Here is a 21,552-nt window from a genome sequence, read left to right as displayed (position 1 = left end):
CCCTCAGCCTTCTCTCTGAGGCAGAATAAACTCAATCAATGCTCTCAGCCTGGCTCCACACCTCATGTTCTCCAGTTTTCACCAGCTATGCAAAAGCCAGCTGAGCTCAAGCCTGGAGAAAATGAATTGAGTTAAACACAAAAGAGAAGTAATTTTAAAAGTTTGAAATGGAAAAAGAAAGCTTCAAAACAATAATCCATCTGGGCCTTTGGAGCACAGCTGTGTCTCAATGACAAAGTCTACCCACAGGTACCAGGTGACCTTCAGGAGGGAATTCCATCCACATTCCCACCATTTACATTTACCAACCTGTGGCTTCTGGTCTCGAGTTCAGCAATGGCACTGTCCAATAGCTCAAGAGAAATGCCCTGCCATTTGAGCAGGACAAGGTGGGAAGTGCTGGGCAGTGACATCTGTGAGATAAAGGGGACACACCCACACCTGTGACTGCCTGTGCTGCTCAGGGCTGAGTGCTCCCACTGTGCATGAGCTGCACTGAGCTCTGTTTACAGTGGCACTGTCACTGCCCCAGCCCCAGCTGCCTAAAGGGGTCACTCAGTCCCCTAATGAACCACATCCATTCCAAGAAATCCATCCATCCATCCATCCATCCATCCATCCATCCATCCATGAAATGTCTCCATCTGGTCAGTTCAGGCACCCAGCTCCATTATTCTGGCATCATCAGAGGCACCTTAAAATATTTTGTTCACACCAAGCATGAATTTAAAACACATCCCAAATGTTTCATTCTACAATCCATCCACAGCCAACCATTAACTACATTTTTCTGATCTTATGAATATATTCAAGGAGTGCTAATATTTTCAAAACCATCTCATGAAGAACAGTATCCAATGCATGCAAAAGACCTGAATGATTTCAGTTCAAACAGCAGATTGAAGCCCTTGGGAAACAAGGGGCTTGCAATCAAAACCTCATTTTAGGCTTTACTTGAGCAGTGTTATGTGGCTCTCACAGACTAATGAAAAAAGAAAAGACAGACTGACCTACCAGATGACAGTTTGATTTTGACTATCATACACCACATTTCTTTTCACTTTTTTATTTTTTGCTTTTGTGTTTATCACTGACCTACTCTAGACAGACTTCAGGAAACCCTTTCCTACAACACCTCGTCTTAAGAGCTGTCTCCTGATGACTCCTGTAGAATTTATCCTGGCACTGTAACTCCCCTTGGCTTTCACCAACCAAAGCAGTCACTTGGTTTGAAGATCAAAGGACTTCTCAGTTAAAAAGCTCCATTTCTTTCCTGGCCCAGACTGAATAGTTGGAAAGAAATGGCCACCTCTGGACTGGCCTTCACCTCACTTGGCACTCAGGCTTTTTGCAGTGAACTGAAAAACACTTGTGGTGCCACAGGGCAACATGAACTGCCATTTTTCTGACATTCGTTCTAATGCCCAACTCAGAAAGTGAAGTTTGGTAGTTATATAAACTCATGAAGCTTGTGACTCACCACTCATCCACAGTCATGACAGGGGACATCACTGAGATCTGAGCATTAAACCCTGGCTATGAAGGTTCATTTCTGTGTTCTATTTCCCAAAGCAGCAGCAGAAGCCAATACCCCAACACTTTGCCACAACACTTCTGCCTGCAGACTCAAACCAAGATTTCAGCCAGCACACAATGTGCCTGTTTGCACATTGAACCCAGCAGTGAATATGCTGTAAGCACCAGAATGCACAAAGCATTTGATTTTGGAGCACAAAACTAAACCACCTCATTGCTGAAACATGCTCCAGTGAAACATATGGACCTTTGCTGGTACAAAGCAAGCAGGATTTGGCTCCAACCATTGCCATCTCAATCTTGCATTGCAAGTTTGTCCCACATGCATTTCTTGTAGATTAAGTTATACTCCAAGCATAACCTCCAAACCAACAGGTCCTCTTCATTGCTCATTGATATCAAGCTATTTTTAATTACTGCATAAAAGTACAGTTTCTCTGTAGCTAACTAAGGCTTATTTGAGCCCAGTTAAAACAGGAGAAAGATGTGAAACAAGCACACACTGAACCTTCCAAGAGCAAGATTTAGTTCATCAAGGGCAGACCCTGCTGTAACCCAGCCTTCATCAGCACTTACACAGCAAAGGTATAAATGTTAGAGTGTATTTTGGATTAAGCACTGTAGAATAAATTTCAAGTAATTCCTAATGAAGAGAGCCACGAGTACCACCTGCATTTTAACAAAACTTCTTTATTATACACTTTCCCCTGAGATAGTGTTCTGTAAAAAAAAATTAAAATCTAATTTCTCCTGTTGTTTTACTAAGTTTGTCACCAACACTAAAAACCACTTACCCATTTCAGGAGAGAATTCTATCTCCCCCTTAACTGGATCCTGGATATGATTTCCAAAAGAGTTCCCTATCTTATTCTCTTTCTGCTGCAATTCAGGTACATGAACTGGCCCCCGTGTAAAACGGGGGTAGAATTTTTTTGGGAATGGCCTCTGAGGTTCCAGCCCCTTGATGGGCACATTCTTGAAGGATTGGTTCTCTTCACTGAAGTTGAAATAAACAAAGAGCAGAAGTGTCCAGGTCACGGATGTGAAGAGGCACCCATAGCAGAAATAGCGAAGTGTGACACTTCCCATTGTAGACTCAGCATCCTTGAGGGCCCATTCTCAATTACCTGGGAAAGAGTGAAAACACATTTTGAGAGTGCTGCCTGTCACCTTACACATTGCAAAATACATTCAATAGGTTACTCCTCCATTAAATGATTTTTAGAGCTTAAACTTCAGGCACAGACCTTAAAAGAAGTAAATCCCTTTTAAGTCTCCCATTCAAAAAGTAAACATGACCAGTTTTCACATTTAATGTGGATACCACTGCTTTAAAATATGGAGCAAACAATCACTAAGAGCCCAGTGACACACCACAATTAAAGTTTAAAATTATTAATTTCCCTCAGAATAGTTATATAACTCTCTGTTCCATAACAGTATCTTTCTAGTACGCCTGCCTTGAAACAAACATATAACTAAATATACACAGGGAATTGATTATTCACGGAATTGTTTTGGCTGGCAAGGACATCTGGACACCTTGTCCAACCCCTGAGCCACTCTGAGCCAGTTGCCCAAGAGTAAGTCCACATGTACCCATTTTCATAGCTCAGATCCTATCCTAAAGCACAGCATGAGAAACCACAGATCCCAAAAAGCTCCATGGTTCAGTTCTTCTTGCCCTAAATTGAACAGCAGCCCTCATGAATGTCCCAGGAGTTCCAGAAAACATGGGATGCAATTGAACAACACACAGCACCATGACAGTCACATTTACAGATAAACTTCTCCACAAAAAGAAGACAGGACAGGAAAAGCAGGAAAAGCTCTAAGGTAATTTAGAAAAAGCTCTAAGGTAATTTAATTTACTGGGTTCCTCCAGGCCTCTGCAGACTCCAGAAAAGCTTTCATATTCCAGCCCATCTAGAGCCAGAAGGAAGCAACCCAGACTGCATTTTTACTTCAGACATCCACAAGATCATTTTCCCCAAAGCTCTACTGCATAAGCAAAACTGTGAAGTGAAGCAAATGAAGCTGGTGAAAGTATTTTACTTATGGGCCAGGAGAACTGGATAAACTTTCTGGAGTTCCCCAAATCTAAAAACTGTTCAACACCCTTCCCCCACCCTGCAAAAGAAACCAAACAAAACCAACCAAAACAAAACCTCCAAACAACACACAAAAAACCCCCACATGCCTTAAAAACCATACAGATCAGTTCCTCAAACTTTGGGGGAAAATGCTGACTCAAAGAACTTGAATTCTTTCATCACTACCTAACCAAAACAAAGTCTTTGCACAGTAAAAAAAAGTCAGGAAATAATTTAAACATCTTTTAATTAGCAAAACTTTCACTTTAAAAAAACAAATATTGGGATAGGAGTCAATCATTTATGCTGATGCATTTTTCAAACTACTCAAAAAGTCAGAAACTACCAGAAGTTTTCAGGTCAGTCTGGCAAAGAACAAACCAGAACATTTATGAGTACAAACAAATTATTCCTTCTCAATATGGGAAACTATTAAACAAAGGTAGAAGCTGTTAACGATCCCAAAGAACATTATAAAGACACCATTTACTTTGGCAATGCAATTCTGAGTCCTTAGTGATTTCCAAAAAGAATATATGGAAAAATTCAAGCTTACATTTCCCAGACTGCAGCAGGACATCATCTCCCCAGAAAAAAATATCCACAGAGCAAAGCAAAAAACCAAAACCCAACCTCCCCAAAAATAATTTACCCATTGTTCTTACCATGTAAAACTCTCTCACTCCTGCAAGGCAACAATCTACAGAGCAGTTGAGCCCAAGGAGCTTAAAAAGGTCTTAGAGAGGGTTTAAATCTCAGGCTGACCCTGTGCATACAGATGAACTGCACTCTGTGAAACAGCCTCTAACACTGTCACACAGAAATGTCACTGCAAGGCCATTAAATTAGGCAGGCATCAAACTCTCTGGGGCAGAAATGATTGAAGAAAATGCTCATTTTTGCTAGCAGAATAGGTTTCCCAGTTAGAGAAGTACAGATGACCAATGCCTGGTGCCTCATGCCCTGTGCTAACTCAACCTCACCAGGGTGAACCTTGGCTCAGAACAAGCATGTGAGGCTGCAGAGGAGCAAGAGCACACAAACACTTCTATCCTCTCATTAGAATAATTCCTCCTGCTCAGCACTCTGCAGACAATTAATGCTTCTCCATAAAAGAGGATCTGGGTCCTTGCCAGGTTCTTTTTGCATGGCCACCAGAAGGTCATCTGCAGGAAGATGTGTCCAAGCCCAACATACTGCTCCTCAAAAAGTGCTCAAGGTGTTTTCCATTCACTATGGGAACACAGATGGACAATCCTAACATGCACTGACACTTGGGAACAGAACTGTCCTAGCAAGATAAAAATGACTGTAACAGAGAAGGAACCTTCTCATTTCAGAATTGAAATGCAGCTTGCACAGAAAAAACAATCTATTCTATCTCTGGTAACAGAAGACAGGCACACAGAGCAGAATTCCTCATGGATTCAATATTTCCATAGTTCCTTGCACCTCTTTCACAGCTCAGAGCTACACCCACTGCTGTGGCACTTCCAGCCATGACAAGGTTCAAGTTTGCTGTGACTGCCATCAGGCACACTCAGATTAAAGAGGAGGGGATAAATTACTGATCACCAGAGTGAGGACACTGCTGTACATTCCTTCCATCTCTAGCCAGGCTAAAACTCATGCTTGGCTACTGCTACAAAAGCAACCAATGCAAACCAAAGCTAAATAAACCAAGTATTTTTTCCACCTGATCTTTGCTAGATCTGCTCCACCTTCTTTTCCTCTCCTTCACTATTCTGGGATTTTGTAAAATGATAAATATGTTGAAATACTGCATTTAAATCAAATGATAGAATCTCCACAATGCACGGCCTGTGCCCGTTCAGTACCTTGCTATTCAACCAAGACATTTGGTAATTTATTTGGCATGAAAATACAGACTCACTATGCAGACCATTCTGAAGGCAGAATAGAAAAAAAAAGTTAACCCTGTGTATGAAAAGCACATTGAGGCTTATTGGTTTACTTTATTCACCAACACATATGCATTTACACAAACCCTTTGGATTTCAACCTCTTCCACCATTTAAGCAGAGTCATGATCTGTGTCAGAGCTGCACACTCCAGTTTTAGACAGTTTTAAGTTGATTGCCTTCTTACAGATGTGCTTTAGGCCAGAGGAGGTTTCCAAGTCTTCAGCCATGTCAGTCCTGCCTGGGATCTGCCCTGAGGAACCAAGAGAACCTTTGCAGCCCTGCACTTCCATGCACACAAAGCACAATCACACAAATGTCAGAACCTTTGCAGCCCTGCACTTCCATGCATGCAAAGCACAATCACACAAATGTCAGAACCTTTGCAGCCCTGCACTTCCATGCACACAAAGCACAATCACACAAATGTCAGAACCTTTGCAGCCCTGCACTTCCATGCACACAAAGCACAATCACACAAATGTCAGAACCTTTGCAGCCCTGCACTTCCATGCACACAAAGCACAATCACACAAATGTATCTCTGCCCCTCCTCAACATACCAAGAAACAAGAATCCCTCCACTCATTTCAGTGTGCAAGAAGAAATAATCACTTTGAAAAGTGCAAGGGAGAAGGAGAGGAGACTGCAGCTGGGCACAAGGACACAGGAGGAAACATTGAGTTCACAGAGCCTGACACCCAACCCTTGATTCTCACCTCAGCCACCTCCCTCTCCATGAACTCCTTTCATGCACACACAGTGAATAAAAGCCTTACTCTGTCCAATCTCCTTTCCTCTCCAGTGTTGTGAAGTTTTCTAGGAAATACAATTTGCCAATTTACCCAACAACTGCCTCAGCCTATGGATGGTCATAATACCTAGATGAGTGTCAAACATCCATCCTCTCCCACTTGGTTTCTCCAAGGAAGATTTTGAAACTTAAGCAAAGCCAAACCCTTCTTTATTTCTTCCTCATTTTTTTTCCCCTTAAATAGAGAAAACCTGTTCCTGAATACAGGAGATGCAAAGGACATGCCTTTCAAATCCAAAGTATTAGGATCTTTCTCAGCCCTGATATATGTTGCATGAATAAACAGATTATATGTATCTTTAACTAAACAGCCTCAAGCTCTGCTAATGCAAGCACAGCTGGCAGGTTTGAACAGTCAGATAGAAACAACTGAAATTTTTAAAAAAGCAGAACTGCAGAATTCAGATAACCAACAGGCTCATAAGTATAATTTTCACTTATGCAATACTGCAACAATGAGTCCAGTCACCAATAAATTGCTATTTGGACAGTACAGTTAAAACCCCTTTCTATTTATTTCTTCAAGTTCAAGCAAAAATACTAAATGCCACAAAAGAATAATCTATTATTTAAACATAGCAAGAAGAATTGTTTCACAGCACAGTTCCTCACAAATTTTCCTGGAAAGAGATTAGACTTGAGGGTCTATCATGCATCTCCCCTTCACTTCTGAAAAGCAGTGCAGCTGCCAAAAGTAAAAAAAATCACCTCAAACAATTCTTCTTTCCAAAAACTCAAGTAGTAAAGAACATCCAGAATAAACAGAAGGCATTTCCTTTCCCTTGGCAAGATAGGAGCTTCATGAGCAAGTAATAAATGATAACACCTTGAAGTATTTTACAGGCATTCATTCCCATGCCCTAGAGATGCATGGAGTTCAGGGCTGTCCACTCTGGAATCCAGAGACACTTCAGCACAACAAACACAAACCATCCAAGGTGGCAGCATCTCCTGCATCAGGAAATTACAATCCAGACTGGGGGCAAGAGAGGAAAAAACATATCTTAGAAACTGCCTCCATCAGCATCAGCTCAGAAGAGACCCAGACTGAAAGGAACAGTATTCTGAGAATTTCTAACCAAATATTCAGCTTTCAGTGTCCCTCTTGTTGCTCTATTTTGACTGCCATATATTTATTGCATGAGTTTTCCTTGGAACTGAGTTTGCAGACCCACATACCAGAAATGCCAGTAAAACACTGCTCTCTAATTTCCACAAATTCCAGTAGAGAATTCTCAGTTCCTTGCACAAGTAGTAAATAATTGATGTTTTTTAAAGAGAACTATAAAGGTTAAATATTAATAACTCAGTAAAAGTCTCTTAAATTCAATCAATCCCAAAGCTGAAAAACTCTCCAGGAGCCCAGCTGCCAGAGCTGAGCTGCAGCACTCACTGTGCAATAGGCTTTTCATGTCACAGCAGCTTCTTCTGGCAGCCTCACACCACCACCATGACATTCATTCCATACATCAAGCCCAGGAATATTTACATTCATTTAATAACTGGCCCAACAAAGATACAACTGTGTTCCCCCCACAGCCCAGGAGGGTTTGTTGTTAGCAACCTGTGCAGCTCTCAGTAACACTGGCCCAATGTGCTGGCCTTGGATATTTTTAAAGGAAGCACAAAATGTCAACCACAATCCACAATATTTTGGCTTAAAGAGCAATATTTGCTACAGACTCTATGACCTGCCACTGCTTAAGCACTGACATCTGCTTGGATTAACCTCAACAGTTTAGTAAACACACCGTATGAGTGGGTATTTCAGAACTGTGCCAGAACTCATGTTTGTCAGAGGTCAAACAGAGGATCAGACTAACCTCAGGATTTTTGAAATAGGAGTAAAAATTATTTGAGAAAACCTTAAAGTCTACTTGTAGTTTTTCCAAGAACAGCTTTTCTTTTTTTTTAAAAAAAAAACAAAAAAAAAAAAAACAAAACAGGAAAAGACAGATACTCAACTCATACTACTCAGGTCCCCTGCAAGACTACCTGTGTATTTTGGAACTACACTGAGGCAAGGAACAGATGTATATAATCCTCATTTTTAAGGAGCACTCTACCAAAAAAAATTTTAAAAATCATTAAACTACTTTATCTTTCTACAGAGTATTAGGATATTTTGCTGCATGACTTTCTATAGATGCTTCTAATTTTTACTTTCTTATTTTTTGGGTAGAGTAGAACACAAGAATATAAACCAACAGGAATATAAACCAACACTACTCATGAATGCAACTTTGCTCTTTTAATAGCCTTAACCCTTGCTACATTTCTTGGCCTCCAAGATGTTACAGCTACCCATGAACTGGCTTTCCAATTTACTGGCTGAATCATTATCAAACAACATTAACAGTGCAATGAGCAGAGGCCAGATTAGGAGGAATTACTACTGCAATAAGACACACTCATCACACAAACAGAAATGCCATTCACACACCTTCTGCAAAAGAATTATTTTTTTCCAGGCAACCTTTCCATTAGGATCTCTCTCTTCAGGCAAAGTCACAGTTAATAGACCAGCAGGATGAGAAAGGGACACCTCAGGCAGCTTTTGCTTCAGATCCAACACACATCCCTAGGAGCAACATTCAGTCAGAGCAAAAGCAATAGACATTTCCATATAACAGTGTTTCATGTGCCCCAGAATCTAAGCACCAAGCTATTTTAACTCCTTCTTTAAAAACCTTCCTACAGGACTGATTTATCACTAAATTGGATCTACCTACCAGTTTGTTTTTAATTAAAAGCCACCATTAATTTTTGACCTTACAGAGGGATGGGTGATTGCACTTTATGAATTAAGTGGCTTTTTTGACAGAATGCAGGCAGGTAACTACTCATGTAAAGATGGGTTGGGCCTCCAGGAACCTAAATCATTCAGCAGGGACAAATGCCAAGCCCTGCACCTGGGACAGACAAAGTGTGGCTGCTGGCACAGCCTGAGGAACAGCTCTGCAGCCAAGGCCTGGCTAAGGCTGAGGCAGAGCACAGCCCTGCAGCAAGGGCAGTCAGGGATGGGCCCACAGGAGCAGCTGAGCCAGGGTGCCATTCCACACTCCCTGTGACCACAGGCAGGGACAGCACCCAGGGAGGGACCTGCCAGTACAAGGCAGACATCAGGAACCTGGAGTGAGGTCAGGAAAAGGACACTGTGTGGGGGCCTGAATAGATCTTGTATTGTAAGATCTGTGTGGGTCCGAGTTGCTCCAAACGAGCTACAGCTGCAGGGTCCTTCGTTGGGCAGCAGCTGTAGTTTGTGAAGGTAACTGAAATAAATAGGGGTGGGTTGAGAGCCCAGCAGGAGCCAGGGAGGGCTGTGCTGCAGAGAATGGAGGAGAGCCCCAGCAGAGAGGCAAGAACAACACTGCAGGGAAGATTACAACAACTGGTGACCCTGTGTGAGGAAGAACACGCAGCCAAACATCAAAAGAAGGTATGGAACCCCTTGGCATCATGGAAGATAGGACAGCCGAGAGCTGTGGCAGCCTGAGAGCTGGGACTTTAGAACATAATATGGCCTTTGAATTAAGGAGCTGTAACAGCAGAAAGCTGTAAGAATATGGCCTTTAAGGAAAAGAGCCTTGGAACATCTAGGGATTGGTGTGTGTGTTTAAAGACAGCCGAGAGCTGTGGCAGCCTGAGAGCTGGGACTTTGGAATACTGGAATAAATAGGGGTGGGTGGAGAGCCCAGGAGGAGCCCCTGAGGGACAGGAAGGGCTGTGCTGCAGAGAATGGAGGAGAGCCCCAGCAGAGAGGCAAGAACAGCACTGCAGGGAAGATTACAACAACACCGGGATGGAACACTCGCCCTGTGAGAACTGGGGATGCTGGATTCCTTCAGCCTGCAGAAGAGACAGCTTTGGGCTGAGAGCTAAAATAGCAGCCTGTTGCTACCTACAGGGATGTTACCAAGAAAACAGACCCTGGCTGTTTAGTGAGGTGCAAGGTAGGAGAAAGAAAGAACTAAAAAAGACTAATGTTAAATCATGTTAATGTTCAGTCACACCAAAACTCATCCACAGAGATATCCTGTGGACCACAGGCTGTCCTCTTGCATAAGACCACTGTTCCCATTCATTTTAATGAGATGACACACTAAGATCTATTTTTAATTAACCTCAGCAAGTCCCTTCTAAATTCAACTTTCAAAGCTTTGAGAGCCAACAGTTTAGTCATTTCAGCACAGATATACAAATCCATGTCATACCACCTAAAATAAATCCTCCTGGAATGAATACAAAATCTTGAGCAGCACTTTACAGATAATCTTAAAATACCAATAATATTCATTATATTTTAAAGATACAGAAAGGCACATAGATTAGTTGCATGAATTGTTAAAATCTATGAAACTATACTCCAAGTATATGAAGTCTGAAATGCTTTAAGAGTTTTAGGACAAATTTAAAAATTCATCTTGTTAAGTCTTTATGTTCTCAGTCCTGACTATTTTTCCAGTGTCAAATGACTCACTCATATACTGATTTGTATTTCAGTTTTTGGGCTTTAACCAGAGATGTCTAAATATTGCATAGCATCATTTCCAAACCTGTGAACTATACATTGAAATGCCTCCTCTAGGAACATAAATTTGCTTATCAAGGAATTTCTCAACTCCAGTAAAAAAAGCTTTACTTAGCAGGCTGCCATTCCAGAGTGTATGCAAACACTTTGGCTTTTTTATAATAAAAATGTGAAAATCCTCCTTTCAGTTTATGTAACTTGCATTTCAAAAAAAAAAAAAAACCCTCAAAGAAAATTTTCAAGTATCTTCTGCAGTAACATCTTCCACTTCAACAATAAAACATATTGGGTTTTTCCTTAATTGATAAAGGATTCCTTTCTCCCCACATATTGCTCCACTCCATGAAGTGAGAGTATTTGACGAGGACTCTAATTTAAGGATACAATTTTAATGGAAAAAACAGTTACAAGTTTTGGAAAAGAAAAACTCTTTAAAGTCAGCATCTCATGTTAACAAACAGCTGAAAAGAACACCAGGTTTAGTTACAACCAGTGGTACAACATTGCATCAAGAAAAGTAACATAATAGTGCAGCCTGATTAGAGAAAACAAGAACTATTGGATTAGAAATACAAGCTTACCAAAATCCTGGCTCTCAGTTCTGGGTAAATAAGTGCTATACAGTACCCAGTTTCATGCTGCTGCAGTGTCCTCATTCCCCTCAAAAAAAGCTTTTTATTTCCCAAAGCACAGTTATAAGAGAGAAATTCTTACCTATCCCCTGACAAACGCTCAGGCTGCTGGGCTGGATGTTCCTTTAAGCCATCTGGCTCACAAATACATGGCATGCCATTCCCGGAGTCCTAAAAATACCTTCAGCCTTTCTTGTTGCTGACAAATACTTTCTTCTAATTCAAACAGCAAGGTTTTATTTTCATCAATAAAACCAGCTCTGAAAGAAGCCACAATGTCTCCAAAGAAAGCTGCAATGCATTTTGTAATACAGCCCCTTCCTTCTTCACGGAGCTTAGAAAACAGCAAGGTTAAACACCCCACAAGTTGTTCCTCATTGCATCTCTCTCACATTAAAGATCCACGCATCTAAGTATTAGTTTAACGACCCTTCAGCACAATATACAAATGCAGAATGTAAGAGAGCTTACAAGGTCAACTACACACGAATAAGCTGCTTAATACCTTTTCCAAATGTTTAAAATCTGCTTAGCTGTTCCTCACATTCTACATCTGCAAAGCTCACCAAAACAACAACAAAAATGCAGATTCAAACAAAATAATAAGATCACAACACTTCTAGAGGTAGAGCTGAACTGAGGATCCCTCACCTTTTTCCAGAAGAGCCGGCACTGAAGCAGAGCAAGGTTAGCCAGGGAGAGCACACCGACTGCAGCAGCGGTGCGTTCATTCCCGGGGAACAATGAACCAAAGTTAACGCTTTGTGCTGCCAGTCCTGCCTGCGAATGGGCCACAAGCACGGGGAGCGCCAGGAGCACAGCCCGGCTTGCATGGGCTGAGGACACCGAGGCTGCTCATACTCATCTGGCTGCATCCACTGCCCCAAAATCATATTTTCTCTTTTTCTAATTATTTTTCACATCTTTTTTATTGTGTTTTTTTTTAGCTGATGCATGATCCGTCTATCAATCCATGGATTTGGCAATATACACATGGTCATTTTCCTGCCACTCACATAATCAATCAGGAACGTTCTCCCTCACGACTAGAGCACAGTAATGCTAGAGAAAATGATCATTAAGCTGTATAAAAACTCCTTTAGTCCTCATTTTCCAAATCCCTAGGAACTTCATAAGACTCCCACATTTTGACATAAATTTTCTAGGCATGTTTTCTGTTCATTTTCAGAAATTTCATCAGTCTTTTTTTTTTTCCCCAGTCTTTTACTAGGAAAGTGAAAACACATTTTCTAATTCTTAAAAAAATTATAAAAAAAAAAATTCAGGCCTCGTTTGTGCAACCCTCCTGAAAAAAAAAAGCTGGTAGCAAATCTGTCAACCAAACAGACCTCTCTGAAGGACTTTAGAGTGGGACAGTGGTAAAAAGTGGAGTTGACCAGTGTGTTTTAAACCTGTGACTGCTAGCCATGGAAACTGCACTTGGCACAGGTCCTGCAGTAGCTCCCAGAAGACCTCGACCATCCACTTGTGCAGAACTCAGACTGGTATCAACAGCTGGATACAAAAAATGCACAAAAGCATCAGCCAACTCACTGGGAACTTCCAGAGACTCCACCTGAACATGTATCAAGTGCAAAATGGCTGCAATTATGTTACTATTTGTATTAGAGGGCTGGAAACTGTCTTAATGAAATTGTTGCATTGCACCTGATCCTGCAGCCTCAGATCTCAGAATTCCTGGACTCCTATGCTTACTCCCCACAAATCATACAAGTCTTCATTTCTATTTCTGCACGGTTTTCCTTGTCAATAGCAGAAATTTACATAAAAATACTTGGTTCAGTCAGAGCAGAATCAAACATCTTTGTGGAGCCTGAGTAAGTGATATAAGCAAAAGGATTTATTTGTGTAAAAAACTCAAACAACAAAAACTAAGCACAAACAAATAAAATATAAACAATAGATGAAATGTAGCCCCAGAATTAGATGAGAGGTTAAAACAAGTTACAGTTTAAATCCCTAGATCACCTCTAATAGGAAAATATTTAACTCATGCTAAACTGCTCAGAGTTCTTGACCCTGTTCCACTTCTCCATGCTGTTAAGGATAGCACTGTCTTAGTGATTCCCTCAATGTACCACGTTCTGTGGTTTTTCATGGGAATGGCCATTGTTAAAAAAATACTAAAAGCATGAGTTGAACTTCATGCCCATCTGCATTTCTCATGTCCAGAAACAAACATCACTTGGAGTTTTTCACTCCAAGCTTTAGCCCAGAGCCCACAGTGTCCATGTCATTTGGAACTTTTATTTTTCCCCAGTAAGAAATTCTGAGATAAACCAAGACCCTGTGTCCTGGGTTGACATCAGACCTACATCTTTTATCTCCTCACAAATGTCTCTAGACATTAATAGAAAAGAGGAACCCTAAGGATATAAACCTTAGGATTTTGTGTTCTCTCCAACTCACTGACTGCACCAGGACAGGTACCAGACCAAGCCAAGAACACACTGGTTCAAGTGTTTGCTCTGCTCAGGATTTTGCTGAGATTCTCAGCAACTCAATGCCTCAGCTCTCCCCTCATGCATTAAGGAAAATACTTTAATTGTTGGATTAAAACAAGTCACTAGAAAAAACAGATTGTGCATTGCGTGTAAGGACAGCAAACTTCTACAAGTTATGCCAAAAATTAATTTTCTTAATCTTTCATTCCTTCTCTGTGATCTTACAAACTCAGTCTTTCCTTCTCACAAGAAATCCCATTGAGGAAAGAGTTGTGGACCACTCCTTTTCCATCCCCTCTTGGTCACTTTTCTTCTACTTATCTACTGCCAATGTTTCTAACAGAAAAAAATACTCAGGATTTTGATGTTGAAATCATGGATGTTGCAACAAAATGAATAGCAGATCAAAAATACATTTTCCTGCTTCAGCAGGAGCCATGCCTCCCAACACTCTGCTTGCACAGAAGGTTAATGTGCAATCCAGAGCTTGGCCATCTCCTGGTTTATAGGTGATGAGTCTCAACATCTGCTGACACCAGAGATAAGAGATTCCTGCTCACTGACAAAATTCAGGTGTTTCAGGAAATGGAAAACTAAAGGAAATACTTCCAGAAAACATATTCAAGAACAAATATGAGATGTATCAATAGAGACATTGGGACTCTTTGTTCTTGATGTTATGCTTGAGGAACTGGCAAAATAGTCAAAATACCTACAAAGATTGATTCATAAGGGGTTTTGAATCAAAACAAGATAGTTTGTGCTTCCTGGAAAAGTATCTGTCTTTTAATTAAAGCCACCTTCAAGGTTTAAAGCATCCAATTTAATTCTTGTCTGCACAAGAAAATCTGTGTCATTTAGCCAAGGAACATTTGGATGGTTTTACACAAACTGAAAAGACCTCCATGAACATGCCTCTAACATTCATTAAGTATTTGCTTAAATCAGTCTGGCACATAGCAACCCTCACTGAGGTACCTTCCTTTCAGCATGCCTCTGCAAGTTTATTAGCTTAGCCTGTCAATTGAAAATCTGACTTCTTAAATGGTGCAGTGTCTCCATAGCTGAAGTCCTGGGAATGACAAGAAGTTATTGCAGGCAGGCAGTTGCTCCCCAGACAGCCACTCATGCACATATTCCCTCCCTGTTGAAGTGAGGGAGCGACCACCTTTGTTGATTTTGCATCTGACTCTGGTTTATTCATCCATCAGGCACTTTTTATAACAGTGTTAATTCACTTCATGCATATTGCAAAATCTGAGCTCCTGATAGGCTGTAGAGAAAACTTCAGCCCCTCCTTTTGTTTACAATACCTGAAGTTTGTTTACTGAAACCAAGATCAGTGTTCTCACCATGATATGAAAGGTTCTCAAAACCTTCATATCTATTCCCAGACTGGCCGTCTGTTCCCAGTAGCAGCCAAGGACAGAAAGGTCTGAGAATCTTGTTGTTTATATAAAAGGTGGCTGGGAACCTAATTATTTACAGGATCAAGCCTGGGAAAGGCTGCTTTACAGCAGGCTTCTATATTTCCCTCAGCTGAATACCTTCATGGCCTCTTTCTTTAAGCCATGCTTAAACCAGGCTCTCCACACCTCCCCCTTGAGCAGCAAGAGGAATTGCTTTTGTCCTGCTCCATGGCAAGAGAGGCTGGAGCACAAATGTGAGCAGTCTCTGTAGAAGAGGGTAAGGTAGAACTTGTCAGCCACAGCCAACTTCAGAAACACAGAACTTGCAATGCCTCTACTGCCATGAGACAGAAAAGCACAAGAGCTCACCTGCTCCCAGCTGAACTTGGAGCCACAGAGACATCAAAGACCTGTGGGGGAGCAGCTCTGGGCTCCTCCCCGGCCTGCACGGCTTCTTCTGGCTCACCCTGTAAAGCACAGAGCAAATCCGACCTCAGGGGTCCCTAATCCCTGTCAGCAGTGCAAAAGCTGATTCACCCCTGAGCACTGTGCTCCACTTTCCAACGTGCAAAGGATCAGGCTGCCAAGCCAGGCTGCACAGCAAAGGGCTGAGATACAGCACATAAAACACGTGTTTTAACTTTAACTTTAAACTTTAATCCATGCTCTACAGCTCAGTAACACCATCAGTTATTTAATCTATGGATTTAACATATTTTCACATCTCAGGGAATAAGCTCAGAAGTTCCTACATCAAAATATCAGAAATTTATCATGCCTGAAGTCAATCTTTGAATGGAACAGTACAATCAGCTTCCTAATTTTCTACCTTTTCTGCTGCAGTGTATTTCTAGTTTTTACAGAGTTCTCAAACAGAACATTTACACTAATTCTTACAGTGCTGACTCACATGAGAAACACGCTAGAACGTGGCTGAAGGATGCACACAACTCTTACACAAAGAGAATTAAACAAATGCTTCCACTCCTGCTGCAAAACCCTGCTTGAACAGCCCAGACCTCACCACTGACACTGCTTCACACATTAACACAGTAGCTGCAACAGCAGGTGCCTCCATCTCCATAAACCACCACATGTTTTGAAAAGAAACCCTTGATAAGAAGACAGCTTATCTGCCTCCCACACTCTAACAGGGACTCAAAGACTTCACCTCTGTAATACCTTTTGAGAAGGGAAAATCAAATTCATTTCTGCACTTGAAATACAAGAACATACTTTTACTCTGCAACAGCAAGCAGTATCTCTCCAAAATGAATGGTACCAAAGGAAATTGCTTGATTTTGGGGATACATTTGGCTGCAGTGTCACCTACCAGGCAGATGCAACTTTTTAGGAAGTTTACAAACAACAGTCTAGGAAAGGAATGATTGTAATCTTGGAAGTTTTACTTTTTCCTTTCAGTGGAAGTCTCACTTTACTTCTCCACTTCAAGTTATCAACACACAGCTGCTCCAGTGCCAAATTCAGCCTGCTGGCTGCTCTGACTGCAACCATTCTACAGGTCTGCCAAGGAATGTAAGCAAGGAACCATCCTGCCTCTGTTCTTGTCACCCCCACAGTACCTTGTTCTTTCTCACTGGAAAATCCCAAATCCTACTTTTACTATCTGCTCAGACACTTCCATCCTCATCCATGAGACCCCACACCCCATGCACACCTTATATCTACAAGTAAAAACTTGAGGTTTGCATCACTTATTGTGAGGAAGCCTATTTTCTGTAGATACATTTTCAAAATACCAATAACTTATCTTTATTCCCCTTGCCCTGCTGTTTCCAGGCTTTCTGCCACCTAAAGTGCTTCAATCACACCTATTGTTATTTTCCATCACTATGAAAATGATCAGACTCACCCATTCTCATAAACTACAGTCACACAGAGGCCTTTCAGGAACTCTATCCAGTGCTACTCCTGTGCATAAAGCAGTATTGATTTGTATCCTCTGAGAATGTCATTAGACAGTAGAAGCCAGGCCACAGGCCCTGAAATCTGCAGTCAGACTCTCTTCCAGCAGAACAAATGCCACTTCCCCTGCTGGCATCCTCATCTGAGGCTGGGAGATGAAGGCTCATTAGAGCTGCACTGTTATTTCTTTCCTTCCCTGCTGCAGAAGAGCTCCTAAAACTCTGCAGGAGCTTATCTTACCCAGAGATGAGGAAAAGCTTATGCAGAAGGCATGCAGTTCTTCAGAGACAGTTCCACCAGGGGAGGCCAATTTCTTGTTAATCAAAAGCCTCTTATCTGGAACCACCTGGACATTTACACTGTTCTAAAAGGAGGCCTAGGAATCCCAGCTGGACTGTTTCACATATTTAGAGGTTCTCTATGGGGTAGCATGGCAGAAACACACAGGCAGAAGAGACTGGTACCATCCTTTTTTGGGCACAGTCTGCATTTGGATCAGCTCAAGCTAATCAGAGATACCCAGGAATAGTTTCCTATTAAGATGACATCCATAGGAAAGGAAAAAAAAAAAACAGATCCTAGCTCATAAAGCATGCAAGAATATTTAATGTAACTTGCAGATTACCAGACTCCTCTTTCTAAGGAAAGAAGGGATTTCATCTTATGTTGAAATATGTCTTCCAGGGAAAAACAGCATGTTAGCAGAGTGCTAACAATCCTGCCTACCTGCACAATTACTGTGCTGGCACTGAGAGATTTCACCCTTCCTTTGAACAGAAAGCAATGCTCCAAATACTCTGGACCAAATGGAGAAAACACTGATTGTTTACAGAACAGCAACAAAGCCAGGCCATGAGATATTATTATTTTTTTCTTTGGAAGAGTACGGGCTGGACTTTAATTACACAATTCAAGTCCTGCAGGGTCTACTGCAACTGATATTAAAAACAACTCAGGATACAGCTTGGCAGAGATGCTGTAATAGAGAGCATCAGTGTTCTAATTACTTTCAACAGCAGTATTAAGGCTGACACCTGTAACAAAGTGAACAAAGGTGAAACAGTTGTCTGAAAAGGTGGATTCTAAACACAAGGTTTGCTTCCAGTACCACATTACAGCAGAGAATTCTGCTAAGCCCCCCACTACAAGCAGCACAGGACTTTTAGTGGCTTATTCAGATCCGTCTGTTTTCTTACAAGCAAGGGACCAGAGGATCTTTATTCTGCCTTGCAGGTAACTTTGAGACAGTCTATTTGCTCCAGCATGTTCTGCTGCAGCTTTCCTTACAAGCTTTAACATACACACAAAAAAAATAAAAATACCACATGGCAATAATGAACTGACTAAAGAGCTGGAGACCAGCCACGAAGAATAACACACATTTGCTAAAATGAAGAGAGAAGCCTCAGTGTTGTATGGAAGTATATACTGAAGAACAAGGAGGGGAGAGGAGGAGGGGAGGAAGAGAGAAGAAACAGTTTTAAAATAAATTTCCCAGTCATAAAGGATAAAGGAAAGAAAGCTTTAATACTTCACGAGGTCACACAGCGCTCCAAAAAGCAGTGCCTGACCTCGCCCTACAAACGAATCAATGAACGGAGCAGCGCCAGCAACACCAACACGTAGCGATCCTCACATTCCGGCTCACATTTGCAGAGTTTCAGTCTACCTGCTGGCGGGCTGCTGCTGCTCCCTCACATGCATTTAAAGAGCATAAAAGCAGTAATTACGTTATCTCCCATCCTGTGTAGCTGCAGCCCCTCGGGTTCCCCCCGGGGTCAGGTTATCCAGGAGCCCCCAGCAAGGGCCGGCTCAGGCGGGGACCCGGCCGGGGCAGCCTCCCGCTGTCACCTCACCCGGGGCAGCCCCGCACCGCCCCAGCCTCGGGGGCTCAGGAACCGCTGCCTCAGGGCAGGCGGGAAAACAGAATCACACAATCCATTCGGCTGGGAAAGACCTCTGAGATCATCGAGTCCCATCTACCACCGTGCACAGAGAGCCCGATGCCGCCGCTGACCCCGACCCGCCCCCCCGCGCTGCCTCTCACCCCGGCGCCGCTTCCCCCGCCGGGGCCGCCTCCCCTCCCGCCGCCACCGCGGCCCGTGTCCCGCACAGCCCCGCACTCACCGCGGCGGTGGCATCGCCCCTTCGCCCGCCCCGCGCCCGCTGTGGCGGCGCTGGCGCCATGTGACCGCTGCCTCCTCCTCCTTCTCCTCCCCATTCTCCTCCTCTTCCTCCTCCTCCTCCTCCGCCGCCATGACAGGCGGGGCTGGGGCAGCCGGAGAATATGGCGAGCCCTGAGGGGTAGAGCCGAAGGGCTGTGCGGTGTGTCCTGCGTCCCTTTTGCCGAGCTGTGAGGGGAATCAGGAGTGCGGGGCTGTGGATGTGCGGCTTTCATTCCTCCGCTCCCCTCAGATTTGCTGTGATTGTCTCTGCTCATCCCACCGGGTTTGTGCGGTGTCTGGCAGCTCTCTGAGACATTAAAGCCTTTTCCGCCCCCTCGAAGTATTTGTTTCGGGCTTTTCGGCCTTTAATGCCCTTGTGGAAGTACAGAGTCACAGAATTGTTTGGGTCCCATCCAGCCCAAGCCTGCCAAGGCAGGTTCGCATGGAGAAGGTGTCAGGGGAGAGTGTCCAGGTGGGTTTGGACCAGTGAGGGGAGATCCATGACCTCCCTGGGCAGCTGTTCCAGTGCTCTGCCACCCTCAATGTAAAGAAAGTCTTATTCATCTTGAAGTGAAACTTACTGTGTTTTAGTTTGTGGCCATTGCTCCTCATCCTGTTGCTGGGCACCCCCAAAAAGAGTCCAGCACCGTCCTTTTGGCACCCACCTCTGAGATACTTCTATGAATTAATGAAATCCATTCTCATTGTTTAGACTGAACAGGACCAGCTCCTGCAATCTCCCTTCATAAAGGAGAAACTCCAGTCCCTGTGCTTGTCCAGGGGCTTTGAAGGGGGAAAAAGGGGGAGGCTGATGGAGGATGTCTGGGCTGACCAGCCATGGATCCCTCATCCTATAGTGAGTGTCTGTGGGGAATGTTAAGGGGATGCTTTCTTCAGCTGGAAGAGGGAGATAGCAGAGGAAAATCTGCCACAACTACATGAAATAACCTGAGATTGGCAGCTAATGTGCTTCCACAACGACAAGATATACATCCCACAGGTGGGGAAACCTCAGATCTTTGATATCCAGAGGAAAGGGTCAAACCACTGGCTTGCTAAACCCACCACAGCACAGATCCATCTTTGTGCAGGACTGACTTGGCAGGTGGTGTTTCTCCAGGCAAAGGGGTGAAACTGGAAGGCATGTTGGATTTGTAAAGCCCTGGTGAGGTTTAAGAACAAACTTGATGTCAGATTTGCACAGCATAGTCAGGACTGGGAGCTTATTTTATAAATACCTAGATTACAGAACTTGAGCTCCTGAGTGACACTTTGTAGATGGCAGGTTTTACTTTATTGAAGTGGAAATTAAACTGGGTTGACACATCCAAGCCCATTCTTTGGTGGATATTGCCCCCAATATCCAGAGATTATGGCAAGGTGCTTTATAATAACAAAAATAGAGCAGAACCCAGAACCTGTCAAAGAGCTGTAGCTGCAGCATTAGAGTACAGAGGGCAAAAAGGCAATCCGTAATCAGAAGCTGCAGTGAGAGAAAAGGGAGTTACAGCCTGTGGAGGGGTTAGTAGGTGGATGGCAAGGAGGCAGCAGGGATCAGGATGAAAGCAAGGTGCAGTTAAATGAGATAGCCACACAGTCAGCCCCCTATCAGACAGCTTTTCAGAATTCCAGCTTCATAATGGCTAACATGCAGCTTTGATCTCTCTCTCATAATAAATTAGCCCAAGGACTGCAAGTGTGTGTTAAGCTCTTTTAGGTAAAAGCAACCTCAGCATATATGATATCTGTTTTCTGCAGAACCATTATCCTGGAAGTCCAGATTTGGCCAGTTGTTGCCCACCTTGTAATTCCAGCTATTTAATCTCTTTTATTCTTATTGATAAGAAGTTCCCTGGTGCTTGAATTATCATTTCATTAGCAGAATTAATAAACCTATACTTTTTAGTGTCATTTACTGTAAGGTCTTTGAGATGTGCTTTATTTCTCAAAATTCCTGATAATGATAATCTGTCCAGCCCAATTGCTTAATAAGATCTGTGATAACTCCTTAGTGTTAACTAATTGACCCACTTCCTATGTGCTCACAGCAAGAGGCAAG

At 42.7% G+C, this 21,552-nt stretch overlaps 1 protein-coding gene across 4 annotated transcripts in view; it reads right to left on the bottom strand.

The window, feature by feature from the left end:
* The window catches only part of GALNT11 (polypeptide N-acetylgalactosaminyltransferase 11), a 47,491-nt gene extending 27,964 nt beyond the window's left edge, over nt 1-19,527 (bottom strand). For 2 of the 4 annotated variants that reach the window (XM_064703878.1, XM_064703881.1), the window contains exons 1-2: nt 19,456-19,527; nt 2,331-2,663 (exon numbers count right to left, since the gene is read on the bottom strand). In XM_064703878.1, the coding sequence (XP_064559948.1) occupies nt 2,331-2,625 (295 nt within the window). In that variant the 5' untranslated portion in view covers nt 2,626-2,663; nt 19,456-19,527. The other 2 variants (XM_064703880.1, XM_064703879.1) reach the window with 2 other exon arrangements.
* Nucleotides 19,528-21,552: the final 2,025 nt, after the last annotated feature.

Source organism: Zonotrichia leucophrys, chromosome 2 (assembly GCF_028769735.1).
Source record: "Zonotrichia leucophrys gambelii isolate GWCS_2022_RI chromosome 2, RI_Zleu_2.0, whole genome shotgun sequence".
NCBI lineage: Eukaryota > Metazoa > Chordata > Aves > Passeriformes > Passerellidae > Zonotrichia > Zonotrichia leucophrys.
Note: the sequence above shows the minus strand (reverse complement) of the source record. Positions and strands in the feature narration are given on the sequence as shown.